The sequence below is a fragment of the Candida margitis genome (genome assembly GCF_024628925.1).
Source record: "Candida margitis strain CBS 14175 chromosome Unknown scaffold9, whole genome shotgun sequence".
Taxonomy (NCBI): Eukaryota; Fungi; Ascomycota; class Pichiomycetes; order Serinales; family Debaryomycetaceae; genus Lodderomyces; species Lodderomyces margitis.
Window position 1 is genome coordinate 63,383 of NW_026261766.1, and position 17,350 is coordinate 80,732.

At 37.9% G+C, this 17,350-nt stretch overlaps 5 protein-coding genes across 5 annotated transcripts; 2 read left to right on the top strand and 3 right to left on the bottom strand. All coding sequences in view use genetic code 12, as the record gives it.

The window, feature by feature from the left end:
* Window positions 1-839: 839 nt before the first annotated feature.
* Window positions 840-2,237, top strand: HPC2 (Hpc2p; the record flags this gene model as incomplete). The annotated part of the gene is made up of 1 exon (XM_051813226.1): window positions 840-2,237. The coding sequence occupies one exon, from the start codon at window positions 840-842 to the stop codon at window positions 2,235-2,237; it is 1,398 nt and encodes a 465-aa protein (XP_051673037.1).
* A 48-nt stretch (window positions 2,238-2,285) lies between these two features.
* Window positions 2,286-4,322, bottom strand: YBP1 (Ybp1p; the record flags this gene model as incomplete). The annotated part of the gene is made up of 1 exon (XM_051813227.1): window positions 2,286-4,322. The coding sequence occupies one exon, from the start codon at window positions 4,320-4,322 to the stop codon at window positions 2,286-2,288; it is 2,037 nt and encodes a 678-aa protein (XP_051673038.1).
* A 124-nt stretch (window positions 4,323-4,446) lies between these two features.
* Window positions 4,447-4,983, top strand: CANMA_001276 (uncharacterized protein; the record flags this gene model as incomplete). Its single annotated transcript, XM_051813228.1, has 1 exon — window positions 4,447-4,983. The coding sequence occupies one exon, from the start codon at window positions 4,447-4,449 to the stop codon at window positions 4,981-4,983; it is 537 nt and encodes a 178-aa protein (XP_051673039.1).
* Window positions 4,984-5,424: 441 nt separating this feature from the next.
* On the bottom strand, window positions 5,425-6,591 carry SIM1 (SUN family protein; the record flags this gene model as incomplete). The annotated part of the gene is made up of 1 exon (XM_051813229.1): window positions 5,425-6,591. One exon carries the CDS (start codon window positions 6,589-6,591, stop codon window positions 5,425-5,427), a length of 1,167 nt encoding a protein of 388 aa, XP_051673040.1.
* Window positions 6,592-10,288: 3,697 nt separating this feature from the next.
* On the bottom strand, window positions 10,289-12,535 carry KNS1 (serine/threonine protein kinase; the record flags this gene model as incomplete). Its single annotated transcript, XM_051813230.1, has 1 exon — window positions 10,289-12,535. The coding sequence occupies one exon, from the start codon at window positions 12,533-12,535 to the stop codon at window positions 10,289-10,291; it is 2,247 nt and encodes a 748-aa protein (XP_051673041.1).
* Between the last annotated feature and the right edge of the window lie 4,815 nt (window positions 12,536-17,350).

Genomic DNA, 17,350 nt, shown 5'->3' on the forward strand with positions numbered 1-17,350 from the left:
TGAGTAATTAAAATGGTACCTACTATGAAATCCTGTTTTTTTGCAGCTTTTCTTGCTAAAAATCCGTTCAATGTAAAATATAACATAATCTACAAACTTTAAGCACTTATAGTCATGGGTTTTTCAATCTGTTGATCCATTGAAGTATACACAAGCGTACCTTGTGTATAAGCTTGCTTTTTTTTTTCTTTTTGGCTGGCACATCAAAAGACAGCCTGGATATGTATGGTGTATTTTCTCTGTCTTTATTTTGTTTTCCTGGTCGTGTGCTCAAATTCAAACCGCTACCATGATCAGATAACAAACAAAAAAACAAAACAACAAAAGAGAGAAAGAGAGAGATTTCTGAGCGAGAAACATGCTCTTAGTTAACTGTCCACTTGGTACAGCGGAAAAAATATGAAATTGGCTGACAACTTAAAACAACATATACACAAACTACACACACTAACACGCACATACAACAGACACTTAATAGAGGAGGAAAAAAAAAAACCAAAAATAACAAGCCAACAAACAAACAAACAAAGGGAAATTCAAATACAAAATTACTTCTCTCTTATAGGGAGGAGGGAAAGGTAGTGTGTAATTGTACAGCAAAATTCCTCCAATGTCCTCTGAGGTGAACAAAACAAAATAAAATAAAATAAAAATACAAAAATTGACCATTTCAATCAGTGCAAAATACTAAAGATTTATAGCAGAAAGTCAGTGCAAACCAGTACAGTTATACCCCTCCAATCTATTTTAACCCAACTAACCGAAGCAAATTTGCAGCCAAATTTTTAAAAAAGAAACATATTACACTTCTAACAGAGCTATAGTTGGAAATCTAGGCTATGTCACAAGGAGCAAGTACCAATGTTTCCATTTCGTCACTTTTGGATTCCAATTCGTCGTCTACAAATACAGCTGCACCAGACTTGAAGAGCACGCAAAGCAAAAGCAACAACAACGACAAAAGGCCGGTCTATACGCCGATCCAGAAGCTCGTATCGCAGTATCAAACGTCGTTTGACCCTGTTGGGAAGTCTCCCAATGATACAGGTGTATCGGACAAACCATTTCTACATTCCAAACAACTAAACAACACACTTCCAAGCAACAGGGGAAGCACAATATTAGGGAAGAACGGTTCAAAGTCAAGGTCACTATCGGGATCGCCTCCTGTATCAATTTCAGACCAGGTAAAAAAGTTTCAGACAAAATTTCAGTTGGGGCCTGTTGCAACCCCTCAACCAAAAAGTAAAACTTCCATCAACTCAATCATTAATTTGGACGATGAGGTAATAACCGAGCCTCTAACACCGTCTCAGTCGGCCGACATTTTAAAGAGTCACAACTTGGTGAAGCGAAAGAAAGCAAACACCACGGGCAAGGCTAATGATTCTAAAAAGCACAAATCTAATACGCCGGACCTTCAAAACTCACCCGCAATCGTATCTAAGCAGAACGTACTACAAGCTCGAGCACTGAAAGAAAACAATGGCGCTAACACGAGCAAAAATGAGCCGATAAAGAAGCTTTCACGGCCAGATTTGAATGTTGTAAAGGCTCCCACAAAACCAGTAAAGCTTTCCGCTCCTACAGTAATTGATTTATTGAACCCAGATGATGAAGAGGATATTGCACCTGCACCATCACTGACATCTTCCCCCGTCGTTGCTGATAATAATGACAAGACTAAAGAAAAGGCTGCTGAAAAAACAACAAAAGAAAAGGAGAAGGAAAGGGAGAAAGTAGAGCCACCTATTGTTGCATTAAACATACCACTACTAGATCCCAAGGATCCACAGCCAGGCAAAGCGGAGGTGGTTGTCAATGTTTTAAAACTAGCCGAAGATAAATATGGCTGGTCAGTGATGCATCCCAAGGCTAAATCTGCTATAGAGGTTATGGATGACATGATGGACGATGAAGAAGACGACGACGACGACGACGATTTGGTGGATGATCAAGAAAAAGCGCCACATCAGCAGCAACAGCAGCAGCAAACTAACTCAATACTTCCGGTTGCTCCCCGCGGCAAAGAGTTAACAGAAGAGCAGCTAGTACGACAACACGAGATAAAAATGATTAGAAAAGTGGGCAAGTATGACTTTGAGGACCCATTCATTGATGATGTGGAATTACAGATGGAGGAAGACATTTCAAGTACTAAAGAAGGGTTCTTTGTTTACTGGGGTCCATTGGTTGATGATAGGAGTTCCGGTAAGAAGAGCTCGAAAAAGAAATAGATTATTGCAAAGGTGTATTACTTAACGAATGTAGACACTATTTAATGATCACTCTCTTATCCTCTCAATCGTGAGTCCCAACATACCTGCAGCATTCTTTTCATACTGGTTCAGGCTGCCGCTTTTGGAAATAAATTCAATATTCCTGTCGACACTCTTCAAGACCTTTTCCATCTTGTTCTTATTGGCAACCGCAATGTCAGTTTTCTTTAAAACAACAAGCAAATTCAAAATCGATGCTAATGTTGAGAGCTTGAAGGGATCTATTTTCACCTCCTGCTCATTCTCAACAAATGCATTGGATTGGGCTAGGAGGACCCATTCAAGGATATCACCGAATTTTTCATCTGTCAAGGCATAATACTTGCTAGTGGTTTTCACTTTGCGAGGAGGCAACTCAGGAGCATTGCTGGTTTGGTTTTCTTCATTTAAGGTGACTTTTTTCAAGTCGAAATTAACACTATCGATGTCACTTCTCAGATTCAACAAAAGCTCTTTATAAATACCAATCAATGCGGGCCGTATTACTTCAAACGGACAATTTTCAATTGTATCCTTTATAAAATCGTATCCGATTGACTCTGGCGTCACAATTAGTAATTTTGTCAACAACGTCAAAATCATGTATCTAAACCTTGGAACTTCATTATGATGAAACACAAAAATCAAAGATTGGAAAAACACTGGCAAGTATTCTTGTGGTACCGAAACCAAATCAATCTTTGCATTATAACCTGGGTCAATTTTGAGATCTATTTGTTGCAAAGCGTACCATATCCAGAACAACACCAAATCTTGCAATGATTTATGTAGAAAAGTCTTTTGAACCATTTGCGGAATGAGCAATCGCAAAGCTAAGCTGATTACATCGCTTAACTTGATCAACGGAGCTTCAAAAGTATGATTGACGGCTTTGAACTGTGTAAATAAAATTATCTCTCCAAGTACTGAGTCATTGATTGACTTGGCATCGCTGTCCACGATGCTTGTCATTAAATTTGCCTGGTAGTCAACGACACATTTTTCAAATAACAAATCGACGAAATCGTCACCATTGTGCTTTATTCCATATACGAATTTTTTGGAATCTTCCACAAACTTGGCAAAAATACTGGCTAGGGGCAAGTCAAACAGGTAAGCCAATTCGTAAAATCTATCATAGATTGCAGTATCAACCGGTTCTTGGGTTTTGAGAAAATTGCTAGACTCATTTTGCAAGTAGTAGAAGTGAGTCATTGAGAAATACGCAGTATAAGCCGTGGTTCCCATGTATACCATATTGGTGATAAAGCCAGTCAATAATTTTCTAATCAAATAGTTCTCATCGTTTTGGATTTTCGACAATTCAGTTTCTGAATAATCGACATTGGCTGGTTTTGGAGCACCATCGTAGTTTCTGGCAAAACTGTATGCCCTTTTCAATACAAACACATAAGTCGACCGAGACACGGGGATTTGGTGCAAATTGTAAATCAAATTAACATACGATCCAACAGTCATGGCCAAAAGTCTCGAAGGATACAAGGTCGGTATTTTTCTCAAGCAAGTGGCCATCAATTCGTTAAGGTTGTACATTTTTATTTCGAAAAAGTTTTCCCTGTGGACAAAGTCAATACTCGAATCGTCACTCACAGTTAACGTTCCCATTAATTCACAGCTTTTTAAAAATAACTCCTTTGGGTTCCCCTTGGTTGCTAAAATTTCGAAAATCTTCAAAATCTTGTAAACACAAGGTGCATCTCTTATCCCGGAGTTGAAGACAAAGCTAGATTCGATGTACGGAATGATAATACTAGGTATGTCCCATCCAATTTCGTAAACCAAGCTGTCATTCAGCTGTAAGATTTCCAAAACGCAGCCCATGAGCTTCTCACGCTCATCTTCGGTGTAACGTGAAGGGTCATGCAATTGGATATCTAGCAAAGTGCTATAAGACAAGTAATCCTTCTCGGCAATCGCGTCCTTTGCACCGTTGTTTAAACTTTCTAGCACCTTTTCTAATGGGATGGGCTCGCTGATTGTTGATTCACTTTCTGAATCTGATGTTGATCTCGTATCAGATTTGTCTTCTATTTCGTTTGACATGTTTGAGTGTTGCTCGATGTTTATGACAATTTCAAGTTGCACACCGTTTCTCTGACTCTTTTTTTTATTCTATTTTTTTAGTTTTGGCGGAAAATCAATTTGTTACAGCCATGACAAAGTAACAATGTCATATATACGGCAATCTGAATCTGAGAATGACAATGGCTCTTCAAGTTTGTCCTCGAGTCTATCTTCGAACCTGTCGCTGTCCTCAAGCAAGCCCAAGAGTGCACAAGAGATTGAGGACCGTTGGATGGACACACGCATACCTTTATCTACATCGATAGTTTTGGACAAGCTTCCTGCAAGCCAGCAAGAGCAAGTGGAGAAAACACTAGAGAAACACGAACAAAAACATCGCATCACTGCAGACCTGAGCCACGGACCCGCCCCAGAGGAAGTATCCAAAGTAAGCATACGGTTCCAACCAATAGGGTCAACTGCTGCAATCAACCCCAATGTGTTTAAAATATCATCAACACAAACAATTGCCACCTTGAGCAAGTTTTTGTGCAAGAGGCTAAAGCAAAATTATCTTTGTTTGTATATTCAAAGCTCGTTTCTGCCAGCACCAGAGGAGAAAATAGGCAATTTGTATGAATTGTTCAAGACAAAGGATGAACTCATTATAAGTTACTGCAATTCAGTAGCTTTTGGATAATACAACCAGCCAAGAAATCACTCTACTCTAGTCTATAATTCATTCTACATGTATACAATTGAAAAGGCAAACTTCTACTATATATATATAAAAAAGTAAAAAAAAAACAACTTCTAAACAAAGAACTCTTCTATTAACCTTTGATTAAAGGTCAACAGAATAACATATATATGAAAATATGGTATCAACAACAAAACAAACAAACAAAATAATACAGCATTGAAATTGACAATTATCAGTAGCAGTATAACAAACTACACTGATAGCAGCTCTCTTCTCTGACAGTCAAGACCGAAATAGTAGAAACACAGATCGGATCTCTGTTCTCTCCACTTGATCCAATTCTCAAAACGAAACGAAACGACAAAAACAAAAGGTAAAAGAAAAACACACATATGAAAATTCAACAAAGGGAACTTTTCTTTATTCGGTTCTACTTCCTTAGTAGAAGACAAACTTGGCACTACCAGAGTTGACGGTGACAGTACAACCATCAGATCCGGAACCACCAGTGTATGTTCCGTCTTCGTACTTACAGCTTCCGTTAACGTCATCACCTTCAATCTTGACACTGTAGTTTGGTGCGTCTGAGTTGTTTGGGTTTGGAATCAATGACAAATAAGTCTTTCCATTAGTAGTACCAGCACCGAGAACAACAGGGGCCCAGTTACCAACACCAGATCCTGAAGTACCCCAGATACAACCATCTTCAACAGAAACACCAGCGTTGTTGACATAGTATTGAGTAGAAGTCTTACCACCCTTCCAGTTGTAGTAATCGTCAGAGTCAACAACAGCGACAGGAGCAGATCCACCTCCAGACAACAAGGTTGGAATGTTCATGTTTTCAGAACCTGGGTAATCGGTTCTACAGATGGCAACATCCTTGGAGATTTGTGATTCAAATTGAGCATTGTTTGAACCCCATTCACACAAATAGTCTTGATCTTGGTTTGATCTGTACAATTTACCATTCTTACAGTACAATCCACCGACTGAGATACCACTGCTTGGTTGGTCTGATGGCCATTGGGTCTTTGACATACCAGCTTGACAAGCGTAAGAACAGTAGTAACCATCTTGACAGTTGGAAGAAGTGTCACCGTTTTCATTCATAATAGAAGTCCATCCACCATTCAATCCTGAAAGCCAATCAATACTAAGAACACCTTGACCAGTTGGAACTGAGCTACATGAATGAACACCATCTTCGAATTTTACGGTTGGGTCTGAGAAAGATTTCAAGTCACCTGAGATTGATGAGTCTCCACCAGATGAACTAGTTTCGCTGGAATCACCACTTGATGAAGCTGATGAGGATGAAGCTGATGAGGAAGAACCTTGAGATGATGGTGAAGATGAGGCTGAGGTTTCACCACCTTGGCTGGATTCTTCAGTTTGTTGAGAAGAAGCTTCGGTAGTGGCGGAGGTAACTGGTTGACCAGAAGAAGAAGGACCGGTGACAGTGTTTCCACTTCCGTCAACATAGACAACGGTGGTGACAGCGGCTCTCTTTTCTTCTTGGTGGTGGTGGTGGTGTTGATGTTGCATTGGAGCAGCCAAAGCAGATGCTGCGATTGTTAACAAACTAAAAACTGATGATTTCATTTCGATTGGTTAAGCTTTTAAAAATAATAAACGATTGGTATAAGTAGTTGGGATAATTAGATAAAACTCTTGTTAATAAGGAAAGACAATAGTTGGGTACGTTGTAGTAGATGTTAACTAACGTGAACGTGATCTAGTAAAGGAATGTGAATAAGCTTGTTTTGCAGAAATTGAAAATCGAAAAGGAAAATCCAAAAATACAATCAAAACATATAATTTTTGTCGAGATTGCAAAATATATTTATAATGAAATTGTAGGCAGTGTGTTTTTGTTTATTACTCTTCCCAATTGGAAGAAAAACAAATAAAAAATTTTCACACGGTTCTAAATTATAAACAAGTCAAAACAATAGATTGATACACCTCTCCATTGTTCTTTTCCCAAATCATTAGCAAATGGACTCCTGCATAATACTCTACACAATATATAAGTGTATATAGTTGTATTTTGTACACAAACTCTAAAATACATTGTTTTGATGCAAAAAAGTTTTGGCGTCTAATCCTGTATATAGTACATAGAGCCAATCATTTGTTTGTAGATTCGCCTTAAACAGTTAAATTGGTCTTACTTTTGGCTTCTCTTTGTGTTATAATCCATCTGCAATTTCTTTTTAATTTTTTGATTTTCTCTTTGCACTGCATGAGATCTAGAATCACTAGAGACACTTTAAAAGAAACACAGTAACAGTTTCGTTACCTATAACGGTAACGGCAATGTCACCATTGTTGCCTCTCTAATGTGATGGCAACGGATATTGATTTAGTCTTGATATGGCTCCTGTCACACTGGACACCACGGAAAGGATAAATATAATAAATGCCCCTTTGGAATTCGTCTACAAAAAAGAATGAGATCCCTGTATGATACATAGCATTTTCTGTCTAATTCGTTTTCCCCTTATTAATTATACCTGATGTGGAAATCCGAAACACCATAGTTTCAGTGAGTCCCCCTTTTTCCCTTTCGTCACCCCGACTGTACATGACAACAGCTCAACTGTAATGGGTGTAAGGGATAGGAATATCACAGGGCACCTTCAGTAGCCTAAGAGAATACAGGTCAGGTCTATTAATTAAAGTTTATTTTTTCTTTTGAAGTATAGGGGGGGGGACGGATAATTTTTCTTGGTAGGTACCTAATTAGTCATTAGATGCCTACTTTGGGCTGTTTAGGGGACAGAGTGGTGGGTTTGGTGAGGCATAAATGTCACAAAAAAAGAGAGAAAGTCGTGTGCAGAGTCTCTTTTCCAATGACACGACAATAAGCTTTTCTTTGCTTTCTTTTTTTTGGTGGTTGGTGCACGCTATTTCTAATTAACTGACAATAATTGGTTGTTGTTTGACAATAAAATTAACACATTTGATATCGCCTTATTCGGAGATGGCTTAAAGATCATTGACTCGGATCACGCCGAGATTGGTTTATGAACCTGAGGAAAGAATTGGTTGTCAAATATTGCACTGTGGTTTATTTTCTTTTTTCTTTGCTTTTTCCTTTATAAGCTTTTTACCTCTTACATAGTAAAACTACTTAGAGATTTTGATGCTGTTGAATAGTGGGGCACATCGTTAACAAAGCCCCACCTGTTCATGAGACATGTGAAGTTTCGAATAGGAGAACTTTGTTGATGTATCTGAAACCGGTAATACAGTTCTAGTCTCTGTCTTTGTCTTTGTGCCCATATGTCTTTGATTTTGTGGTTGGTGGTGCTTTCATTATCCTAAAGGAGAAATCATATTTGTTGTAGTTGGTTGGGGTACGGACAATTTGTACTACAATAAGAAATCAACCGTTAGTGAGGTAATTGGTGGAGCATAATATATTTCGAACAATAGAAATTTACAATTTTGCCGACCTCAAGTGTAATTAACTTACATAGAATTGTAAATCAGAGGACGTTATATTGTTACTTTTCACAAATTGCAAAAGGACTTACGGGATACAGCCAAGATCTGCTAACTTCCGTTACACAGTTGCACCTAGTGAGCAAATTGTAAATGCTAGTCTAGACCGATCTTCCAGTGAATCGTAAATCAAAGACGCAGCTAAATGATTCAATGTCAAACAAAGGTGTACTAGTTAGATTGACCAACAATAGGCTTCTATATAGGGGCTGTTTTTAGCTTGTCTCCTTATTCAAAGTCTCTTTCACTCATTGGTGACAACTGAACGTTTAGGCAGTTTATTCACAATATTACATGATCAGCTTGACGTGTCTTCTCCGATTAATCTGAAAACCAAAGTTGATACTCATCACTTTGACATTCCCATCTTTACTGTAAAAAAAAAAGACTTGCATAATTTGTGTCTAACTATAGTTGGCCATCTGTAATTATTGATATGAGACAATACAGAAAGTACAAAACCTCGATTTTAACAAACATAGGCAGAAAATTTTTTTCACTTAAACTTAAATTGCCACCCCCATGATAAAAATTTTTCAAGCCCGAACTTTTGTGTTAAATAGTTCTACTTGTATGTAACCAATTAAGAACCTGTTTTTGGTATTTATTAATTGATTGTCTTTTGTGTAATTGGGTCAACCAAATGGTTACATTTAATTCTTGGTAGAGGCAGTAGTTTGTTTCAGGTTAAGTTTTAAGTCTAGACTTTTTTGAAGAGAGTAGGTAGGTAAAGAGTCACATAAACGACACTGCTCAATTTGAAAGTGGTCATTTTACTCGCGTAGTCTCTAATGGTTGACTTAATGCTGTAGTTGCCATCTTGCTACAATGTTTAACCTAGTGGGTCTCCGATTTAGAACTACAACTATATCTAGTTCCAATGGTCTTCGTAGCTCCGTCCTGTTTCTTAGATACAGGAATTACAATGTGTTTCGTTTCTTTTTTTTTCCGCCTCTCTGCGCAATTACGATGCATGCATTGACGAGACCGTTATTGCAGATCCGATTGGCACAGCCATATGGGATTTTAAGAAAAAGAAAAAAATCATTTCTTTTTTACATCACATACATCAATATAACGGTCGGTTCAAAAAATACGACTCTACGTAAGGTGTTTAAAATGTATAAACGGTGACTCAAGATGGAAAACGTAACGAACATCGTATCATTTATGCTTTGTGGTATTTTCTACCTGAGTGGCAAAAAGTCTAGACTCTATAATCCGACTTGTGTGTATCGTTCGAGTTGTCGTTTCCTTTTCCTGCCTATTATCATAATGGAGTCCCGTGTACTAATGATTCTCTAAATGGGTCAGCAATTGTCCCACTTAGTAGTTGAGCACGGATATTATGCCCTGGCAAACTCCTTCACCCCCCCCCCCTCCCCCTTTTTCACACCATACGCAAAATCATAAGCGATTGAAGTTCTTCAAGAGGCTAAGCTCGCAGATGCCCAATCAGGTTCGGCAAAAATAAAATGCATAATATAATGTACAACTGAACAGAGACGAATAAGAAATTCTTCACCGAGTTAGAAAAGTAGTCACTTAATGAGGGTTTAGCAAGACATAAATAAAGATATCCAAAAACACTTCGGTTTAATAATATTGATGGAAATAGCAAGTTAACCTCCTGCAAAATGGCAGAAAGACGTACTATCAAAATCCAATAACATAAAAAAAATAAACTTGAAAAATGAAGAACTGAATAAAGAATTGAAAAAACATAGAACGAAACAAAATAAAAAACGACATCTCCAACGTATATCGTTAAAGGGTATCACATCACCAACTATACCGTACCTTCATCTTGTATACCTAAATTGAACCACGGATGGTTTAAAGCCTCCAACGCTGTAATTCGATTTCTTGGGTTAATGACAAATAACTTCTTCAACAAATCGATAAAGAACCACCAAAATGTAAAATTTCCAAAATTAATTAAGTGCTTGTTCTCCTCGTAATTCTGGTTCAACGAGTAGTCGAAATCTATCCTTAACCCAATTCTCGAACTGATAAACAAATCAATCCTAGATAACTCTTCCACAGCATTGATAAACTTTTGTGGTGTTGACGCGGTTGGGAACATCAAAATCAAAGAGTTGGCAACAGTCCTCTCTTGATCAAAGATGACATCGTCATCAGAATCGTCCGATTCTTCAATGTCGTGTACATTGCGACGACGATGACGACGAGTTATATCAAAGTCTGGATCACTATCAATTCCCACTGCACCAACATTTCGCACAACCTCTGCCTCATCGTCATCATCCTCGTCATCAGAGGAAGACGATATAGACGTTGTTCTTGATGGCAAATCCTGAGCAGAGGTATGTAGCCTGCCATCCTCCGAAAGGTCAACATACTCATTTGTAAAATACTCAAGTCCACACTCATTTTCGTTCATCTTCGACAACTTCACTATCTCCTTATCAATCCTGTACCCAGCAATCTTTTCAATCATTGCCAAATGTTCCAAATTGTCATGAGTCTTGAAAAGCGGCTCGCCAATGATTAGCTCAACCAATATGCAACCAATAGACCACATATCACATTGGAACGACCAGCCTGTTCCTAAAACAATCTCAGGCGCACGATAGTGTCGCGTTGAAACAATCAGCGAGTGGTATTCATCATTGAAAATGGCACTGCCAAAGTCAATTACTTGAATCAATGGATTCTTTAGCACTTTCGAAGTCTTCGGAGCCCTCTTTGTACTGCTCTTTGGGGATGCTGCTGTAGTTGCAAGATTTAAGTATGCGCTTTTGATGGTGGAGCTATACAACTGTTTCTTTGTGAAGGAGTCATCGTGTAACAATATATTTTCGGGTTTGAGATCGGTGTGTATCAAATTCAAATCATGAAGAAATGTAACCGATCGTATCAACTGTTTCGATATGGCTTGGATGTGGCTTCCAGGGAACGAAATGAATTTGTTATTTTCCAAGAAATCATACAACGAAATTTTCAACAAGTCCGTAACTATGCAAATGTGACCACGATAGTCAAAGCACTCACGTAAATGGATACAATGGTTCTTGTTTGCATTATCAAACTTCTTCAACGTTGATAGTATTCTCAATTCAATCTTGGCGGCATCTCTATACTTCTGAATATTGCGAATAATTTTTATCGCAACCTGCTCCCTATTGACCTTATCAAAGCATTGCACAACTTTTCCAAATGTTCCCTGACCCAACAATTTAACAATCACAAAACGATTTGCAAAGTTATCATTGATCTTAATGATATAATGGCCATTTTCATCATCACAAGGCGGTAGGTTATTCTGATGTGGAATGACATTGGTCTTGATATTGCCCAACTTGGGTGTCTGTAGTATATAATTGTTGGGTAGTTTGTTGTAGAAACACTTGACTTGAGGTAATTGAGGTAGTGAGCTTGTCCGCTGCTTCTTATCTCTCGTAGTTTTATCAATCTCAAATTGATTAACATTGAAAAGATTGTATGCTTCTTGTGCATCTGGATTAATCAAAATAGAATCACTATTATTTCGTTTACCACGAGGCACAATATCCTTTTCTTCAATTATAATGATATCTTCATCATATTCGTCACCATCTTCGCCAGTTATCGCAGTATCGCCCCGGGCACCGCCTTCATCTACATCATCCAAGACAAAAGTATCACCTTCTTGGTCATCTATGATTGCATCATTCTCTTCCACCAGCAAAAACGGATTGCTGAATTTAGACTTCTTTGCCTGCAACTGAGGGCTGAATCCAACCACAGAATTGTTATACCCAAAGTTTGAATTCTGAACGATTGAACCCGCTGATGCACCCTCAAAAGGGTGCATTGAGACATGCAGACTCGACTGATCAAATTGCGCTGAGTCAAATCGCGGACCTTGCAGTTGCAAATACTGCTGTTGTTGATGTTGCTGCTGCTGCTGTTGTTGTTGTTGTTGTTGCTGTTGTAACTGCAGCTGATATGACGAATTAAGTGCTGCTGATTGCAGGTTGGCAAAGTTTTCACTGTAGCCCCTTGGTCGTTTCCTATTGGTCAATAATGACATATCGGGTAAGGGTAGCGGTGGTCTCGATGATGGTGGCGTTTGAGAATTGCTTAAGAATTCCAAAGGGGGACGGGGCAAGGGGGAGGAAATTGTTGGCAGGTGAATTAAGACAATGGTAAAAAAAAAGTAATCACTCCAGCAAGTGATTGTCTATCAAGATAGCAAGTGGCGACTTACTATCTGGCTCTCTCTTTCTAGATTTGGTTGTATAAGGATATTGCTGTATGTATTGTTGTTTGCTGTTTGATTACAAGTTACTAAAATGATATTAAGAAAAATAAAATAAAAAAAATTGAAATTGATGATTTTTGGGAAAATTGTATTTTTTTTATTTTTAGTTTTTATAATTTTAATTCCTTTTCCGCATAATGAAAAAAAAAACCATTGGTGCTGTTAAGATAAAGAAAACGTTTCTACGAAGTGAGGTGGAGACTGCCAAAGAAAGCTAGAAGTTGAGTGTGTTCATTGATCTCTCACAGCAAGATGAAGTAGGTCGTTTTTTTCAGTAAGTTTGTCTCTGATATAGCCCCGTGGGTAACCCCACGTTGATGTTTCACTTAATGCATTTAATTAAGTTGTTGATTAAACATTACAAAGGAAAAAAAAAAGAGAAGAACAAATTTCGGATTGAAAAGAGGAGAACTGCTCTTACTCTGTAGCTATATGCTCTGGCTGTATGTAGGCTTAGATTATAGCTCCGTTTCTGGAGCTGGTTTCACTGGTTGATTCAAATAGGCCTCATCATGTAAGAGGCACTTATCGGAGTAATCAGTACACAATAAACCTGTTTTTCTTCTTGTGTCATTGAATGTTTTTACTTTTGTAATACAATGATAACATGACGGTTCTTTCTTTGCTAACAATACAAAGCTAGTACCATTGGCAGTAATAGTCCAACAAACTGGTCCTCTTGTGTAAACCATGCTATCTGAAGGCAGAGTGGCTCTACAATATTACCAAATACTGCTTTTGAAATGCAACTCCGGACTTTGGATTTCAAGACGAAAAAAGTCGTGCATTATCTTGAAACAAAAGAGCGGAATGGAGAAGAAAAATAAAAATAGGCAAGAGTCACAAAAGACATGATTAGAAAGTGCAACGTGGGATGATTAAGGGCAGAGCAACAAAAGAGTTTGGTGGACAAGACTGGTGGATGGTGCTCACAAATCATCTTTCGTCTAACATTGGCCACATTGCGTATTTCTCGCCACTAAGCACAAGCTTTTTTATTCCAAAAACATGGTTACTGGCATAGCAAACTAAAATTGGTTTGGTTTTTACACGACCTCACCATTGAACGCCACACTAAGTACACAGACAAACTATTTTACGATGTACACACCTTGAAGTTGCAAGCCAGTGCCAGTGGCTTATCCGTCTCAATTATACCACCTTTGACTCGGATTACCAAAGAGTAGCTAAGAGTAGTTTATATCGCTGCTAGGAAAATGATTGGCTATTATACGAATTTGACATTCGCATTCAAAATACTAGACCAAGGCTTTTATCCATAATACCTGTAACAGTAGTCTGGAGGAATTCGGTCATGTTCTCTTCCTCCAGTTGACTGCAAAGCCTGGCGAAGACGTTTGCTAAACTTCGCCAACGTCTAGAAACAAAGCCATGGAATGAGTTCGTGTTGTTGACCTAAGCCCGGTTAGAGGTACCATTACCAATTCTTACACCGACTAGTGAGTGCACCCAGTTTAGCCGCCTTCACTCTAGGTAGTCACTTCAAATTAAACCTCTTTAAACATTACTTGGCTTGTACATAATGTTGTGTCGACTAACATGATTTGATCAGTAATTGGAACCGACCCACATCGTTGGATCTTTCTGAAAGAACATAAAATGGGATAGAAATCCGATTAAAAGCATTTCTGCTGTGTGTGTCGTGGGGTCATGACATTTAGGGCATCTTTTAGATATGAGGAAGAAGAGAAAGCTTTGTCCTGATTCTCATGCAAAATTTGGATAACAAATGACAAAAAGACAACTTCTCTCCTCACTGATAGTCTCAATTACATGCAGTGTATTGTGCATTCATCAACTACTAAAAGTAAATCCAATTACCTAGTGTCTATGCTTCTGTCTTTGCCACGATTTCACAACCTTTGTCTCAATTTAAGGTTTAGACTCTGCATAACCAGTTGGTTGAGCGCACAGGCCGATAGACAAAACTTTCCTCGTATTAAACCTTAATTTCAACCACTTTTTAAACTAGTTGCAAAGATATAACGCCTCATATTGAAGATAGGATTCATATTTTAAACGGAGACTCGTTGACAGTTCATACAAACTGAGCCTGTTTTTAGTACAAGCGCTCAAACACTTTCCCGGTTACAACTCTAGGATGAATGAGTTTGAACATGAGGGGGGGTGCTCCAGGGTGGCTTAGTTTTGAGGAGGGGTGTAGGGGACCCGCGCACAGGACCCAACCATTTTTATGCGTTATATAAATATATGCGGCATGTGAAATAAAAGGCAACAGTGGGTGATGACTTGCATATTTTTCACCACTTTAACGCGATAAATTTTCAGGCTTTCACTGGCATTTAGAAAATATGACCGACTCCTCTTGACAAATAAAATATTCGTATTTTAATCTCTCTATGAAGGTCCGCAACATGCTCTCGCCAAAAGCTCAATAGATTTTCTTTAGATGGAAGGGAGTGTTAGATAGACAAGTTTTTCAACTTAATCTCAGCTTTCGGTCAACTGAAGGGGCGTCAAAAAAAACATTTGCATACACAAGTAGATCAACATGGTTAGGCATATCCTTCAATTGGTTCGTATTGTCAAAATTTGTTTTCCTTGGGTATCGCTTATCGCTCCACCTACTCCGTCACAGCCAATGTTTGCCACAAGTTGAGCAATGGAGAACAACAATAGTATGCACATGGCCACAGCTAAAGTTTGGTCAATCAATTTTACCTCGCTCCTAACAAACGTAACCATTTTTTTCCGAACCAAGCTTTTTCTAGTTCAGTTAGGTTCTCTAATTCAAGTTTAACAATATTTATTGTTTTCCATCAGGTTTTTTTCTTTTGTTGTTCTGTTAACAATTGTATTGTGATATTACACAAATTGCATGATGTAGTGGAATGTTCTATTTAAGCAATTTTTAAGGTTTCTTTAGTTTTGTGTGTCGTATACTATTCTTTGTTTCTCTTATTACTTCTCAGATTTGACAGTCTTTGTGGCTGGAAAATGTATGTGACCTTTCCTTTGTGTTTGTTGTTCTAGAACTTCGAAACGCTTACAAAAAACTAAGTCGATGTGCATACCCGATGGAAAGAAAAAAAGAAGACTAACCTAACAATGCTAACCATGGCTACTCATACTGTGAACAAAAAAGAAAGAAAACAAAAAAATCCAAATCTCGAAAAGAATGCCAGCTGGGTGAACAGCCACATCAAATATTCTTTAATGTTGCTCTTTGTCAATTCTACTGCTCCATTGATGAAGTCGATTTACACAAAGCCACGATTTACGCTGCAGTTGTGCGCCTTTTCCTCTACGCCTCAATGCAAACAATAGTAGTGTATAAAGGCCAAAAACTGGCGACTACCCAATGCGGTAAAAGTGAGCTGGTTACTTGAGCAAAGAACATGCTATCACTGAAAAAGCAGCTTGTCTAAGGTGGTTAGTTCCCTAGCTCTGCCTCTGCCGCTAATACTACCCTGTTATTTTCCACGGAAAGTCCCAAAAGGTACAAATCATTAGTCCACCGTGCATAAATGTGAGACAGACCAAATACTAACGAAGAGATAATAATAAAGGGAAAAATAATAAAAAGCTTCTTTAATGTGACAAATGCAAATTATTATAACTCAGTTGTGAACTTCGTGTTTGCACCCAATTGCTCTAGGTACAATGCAAGATAGTACAGCCCTTACTAGTAGCTTGTTCAGTTGAATTGAGATATAAGCGCTAGCTTTGGGATCTATTTATGCATAAGATTTTCTATTGTTTGTTGAAGTAGGACTAAACACCAAAACACTTTAATAAATAAAATAAAAATACTACTAAAAAAACAAAATAAAAATAAAAAAGAAGGAAAAAGAAGTTGAAATTAAATAGCCAGGGCTATCTGTGTTTCCTACTCAGTTGTGTTGCTTCTTCACCAACCTATTCGCCATAACAATTGAATTTAAGAGGTTAAGAAAATAAAATAATAACTGTCACAATTCTATTGTATCAGTGGCCACTGGTATGTAAGGAATGTTCGTGTTGAACACTTTTTTATACATTTGACTTGATTGCTATATACTTTGTAACTTTGGAGTGTACTCTATTTTTGAAAGGTTTACACGACTTGTAACACAAAACGAAAAAATAATGCCATGCGCGATCAAGTGTTAAAGCATAACACGACATTTTCATATTCTTTGTAATTGTAAAATGGTAGCTATTTTTTTGCAAATTGCTAGCTAATTCGTTGCTCATGAAGCTCTTGCCATACCTTTGAATTCTTCGTTGCAGGGTAATGCTGCAATTATTTAGAGTAGCATATCCTATTTTTAGAGGACACAAAATAGAGTTGCAATAAAATGCGAATGGTTGGTTGTAAAAATGTACGTGATGCAAAAATACAAATAAGAAATGAAGGAATGCGAAAGAGGCAAAAATCAAAAATTTTCTGTTATTGTTGTTGTCGTTGTTGTTGTTGTTGTTGTTGTTGTTGTTGTTGTTGTTGTTGTTGTTGTTGTCATATTATTTGTAATACACATAGATGGAAAAAAAATAGAATCAAATTTGTCATACTGTACAACAAAGTAAAGTTTAGGATAAGTAGTCGAGCATCCATTTTTT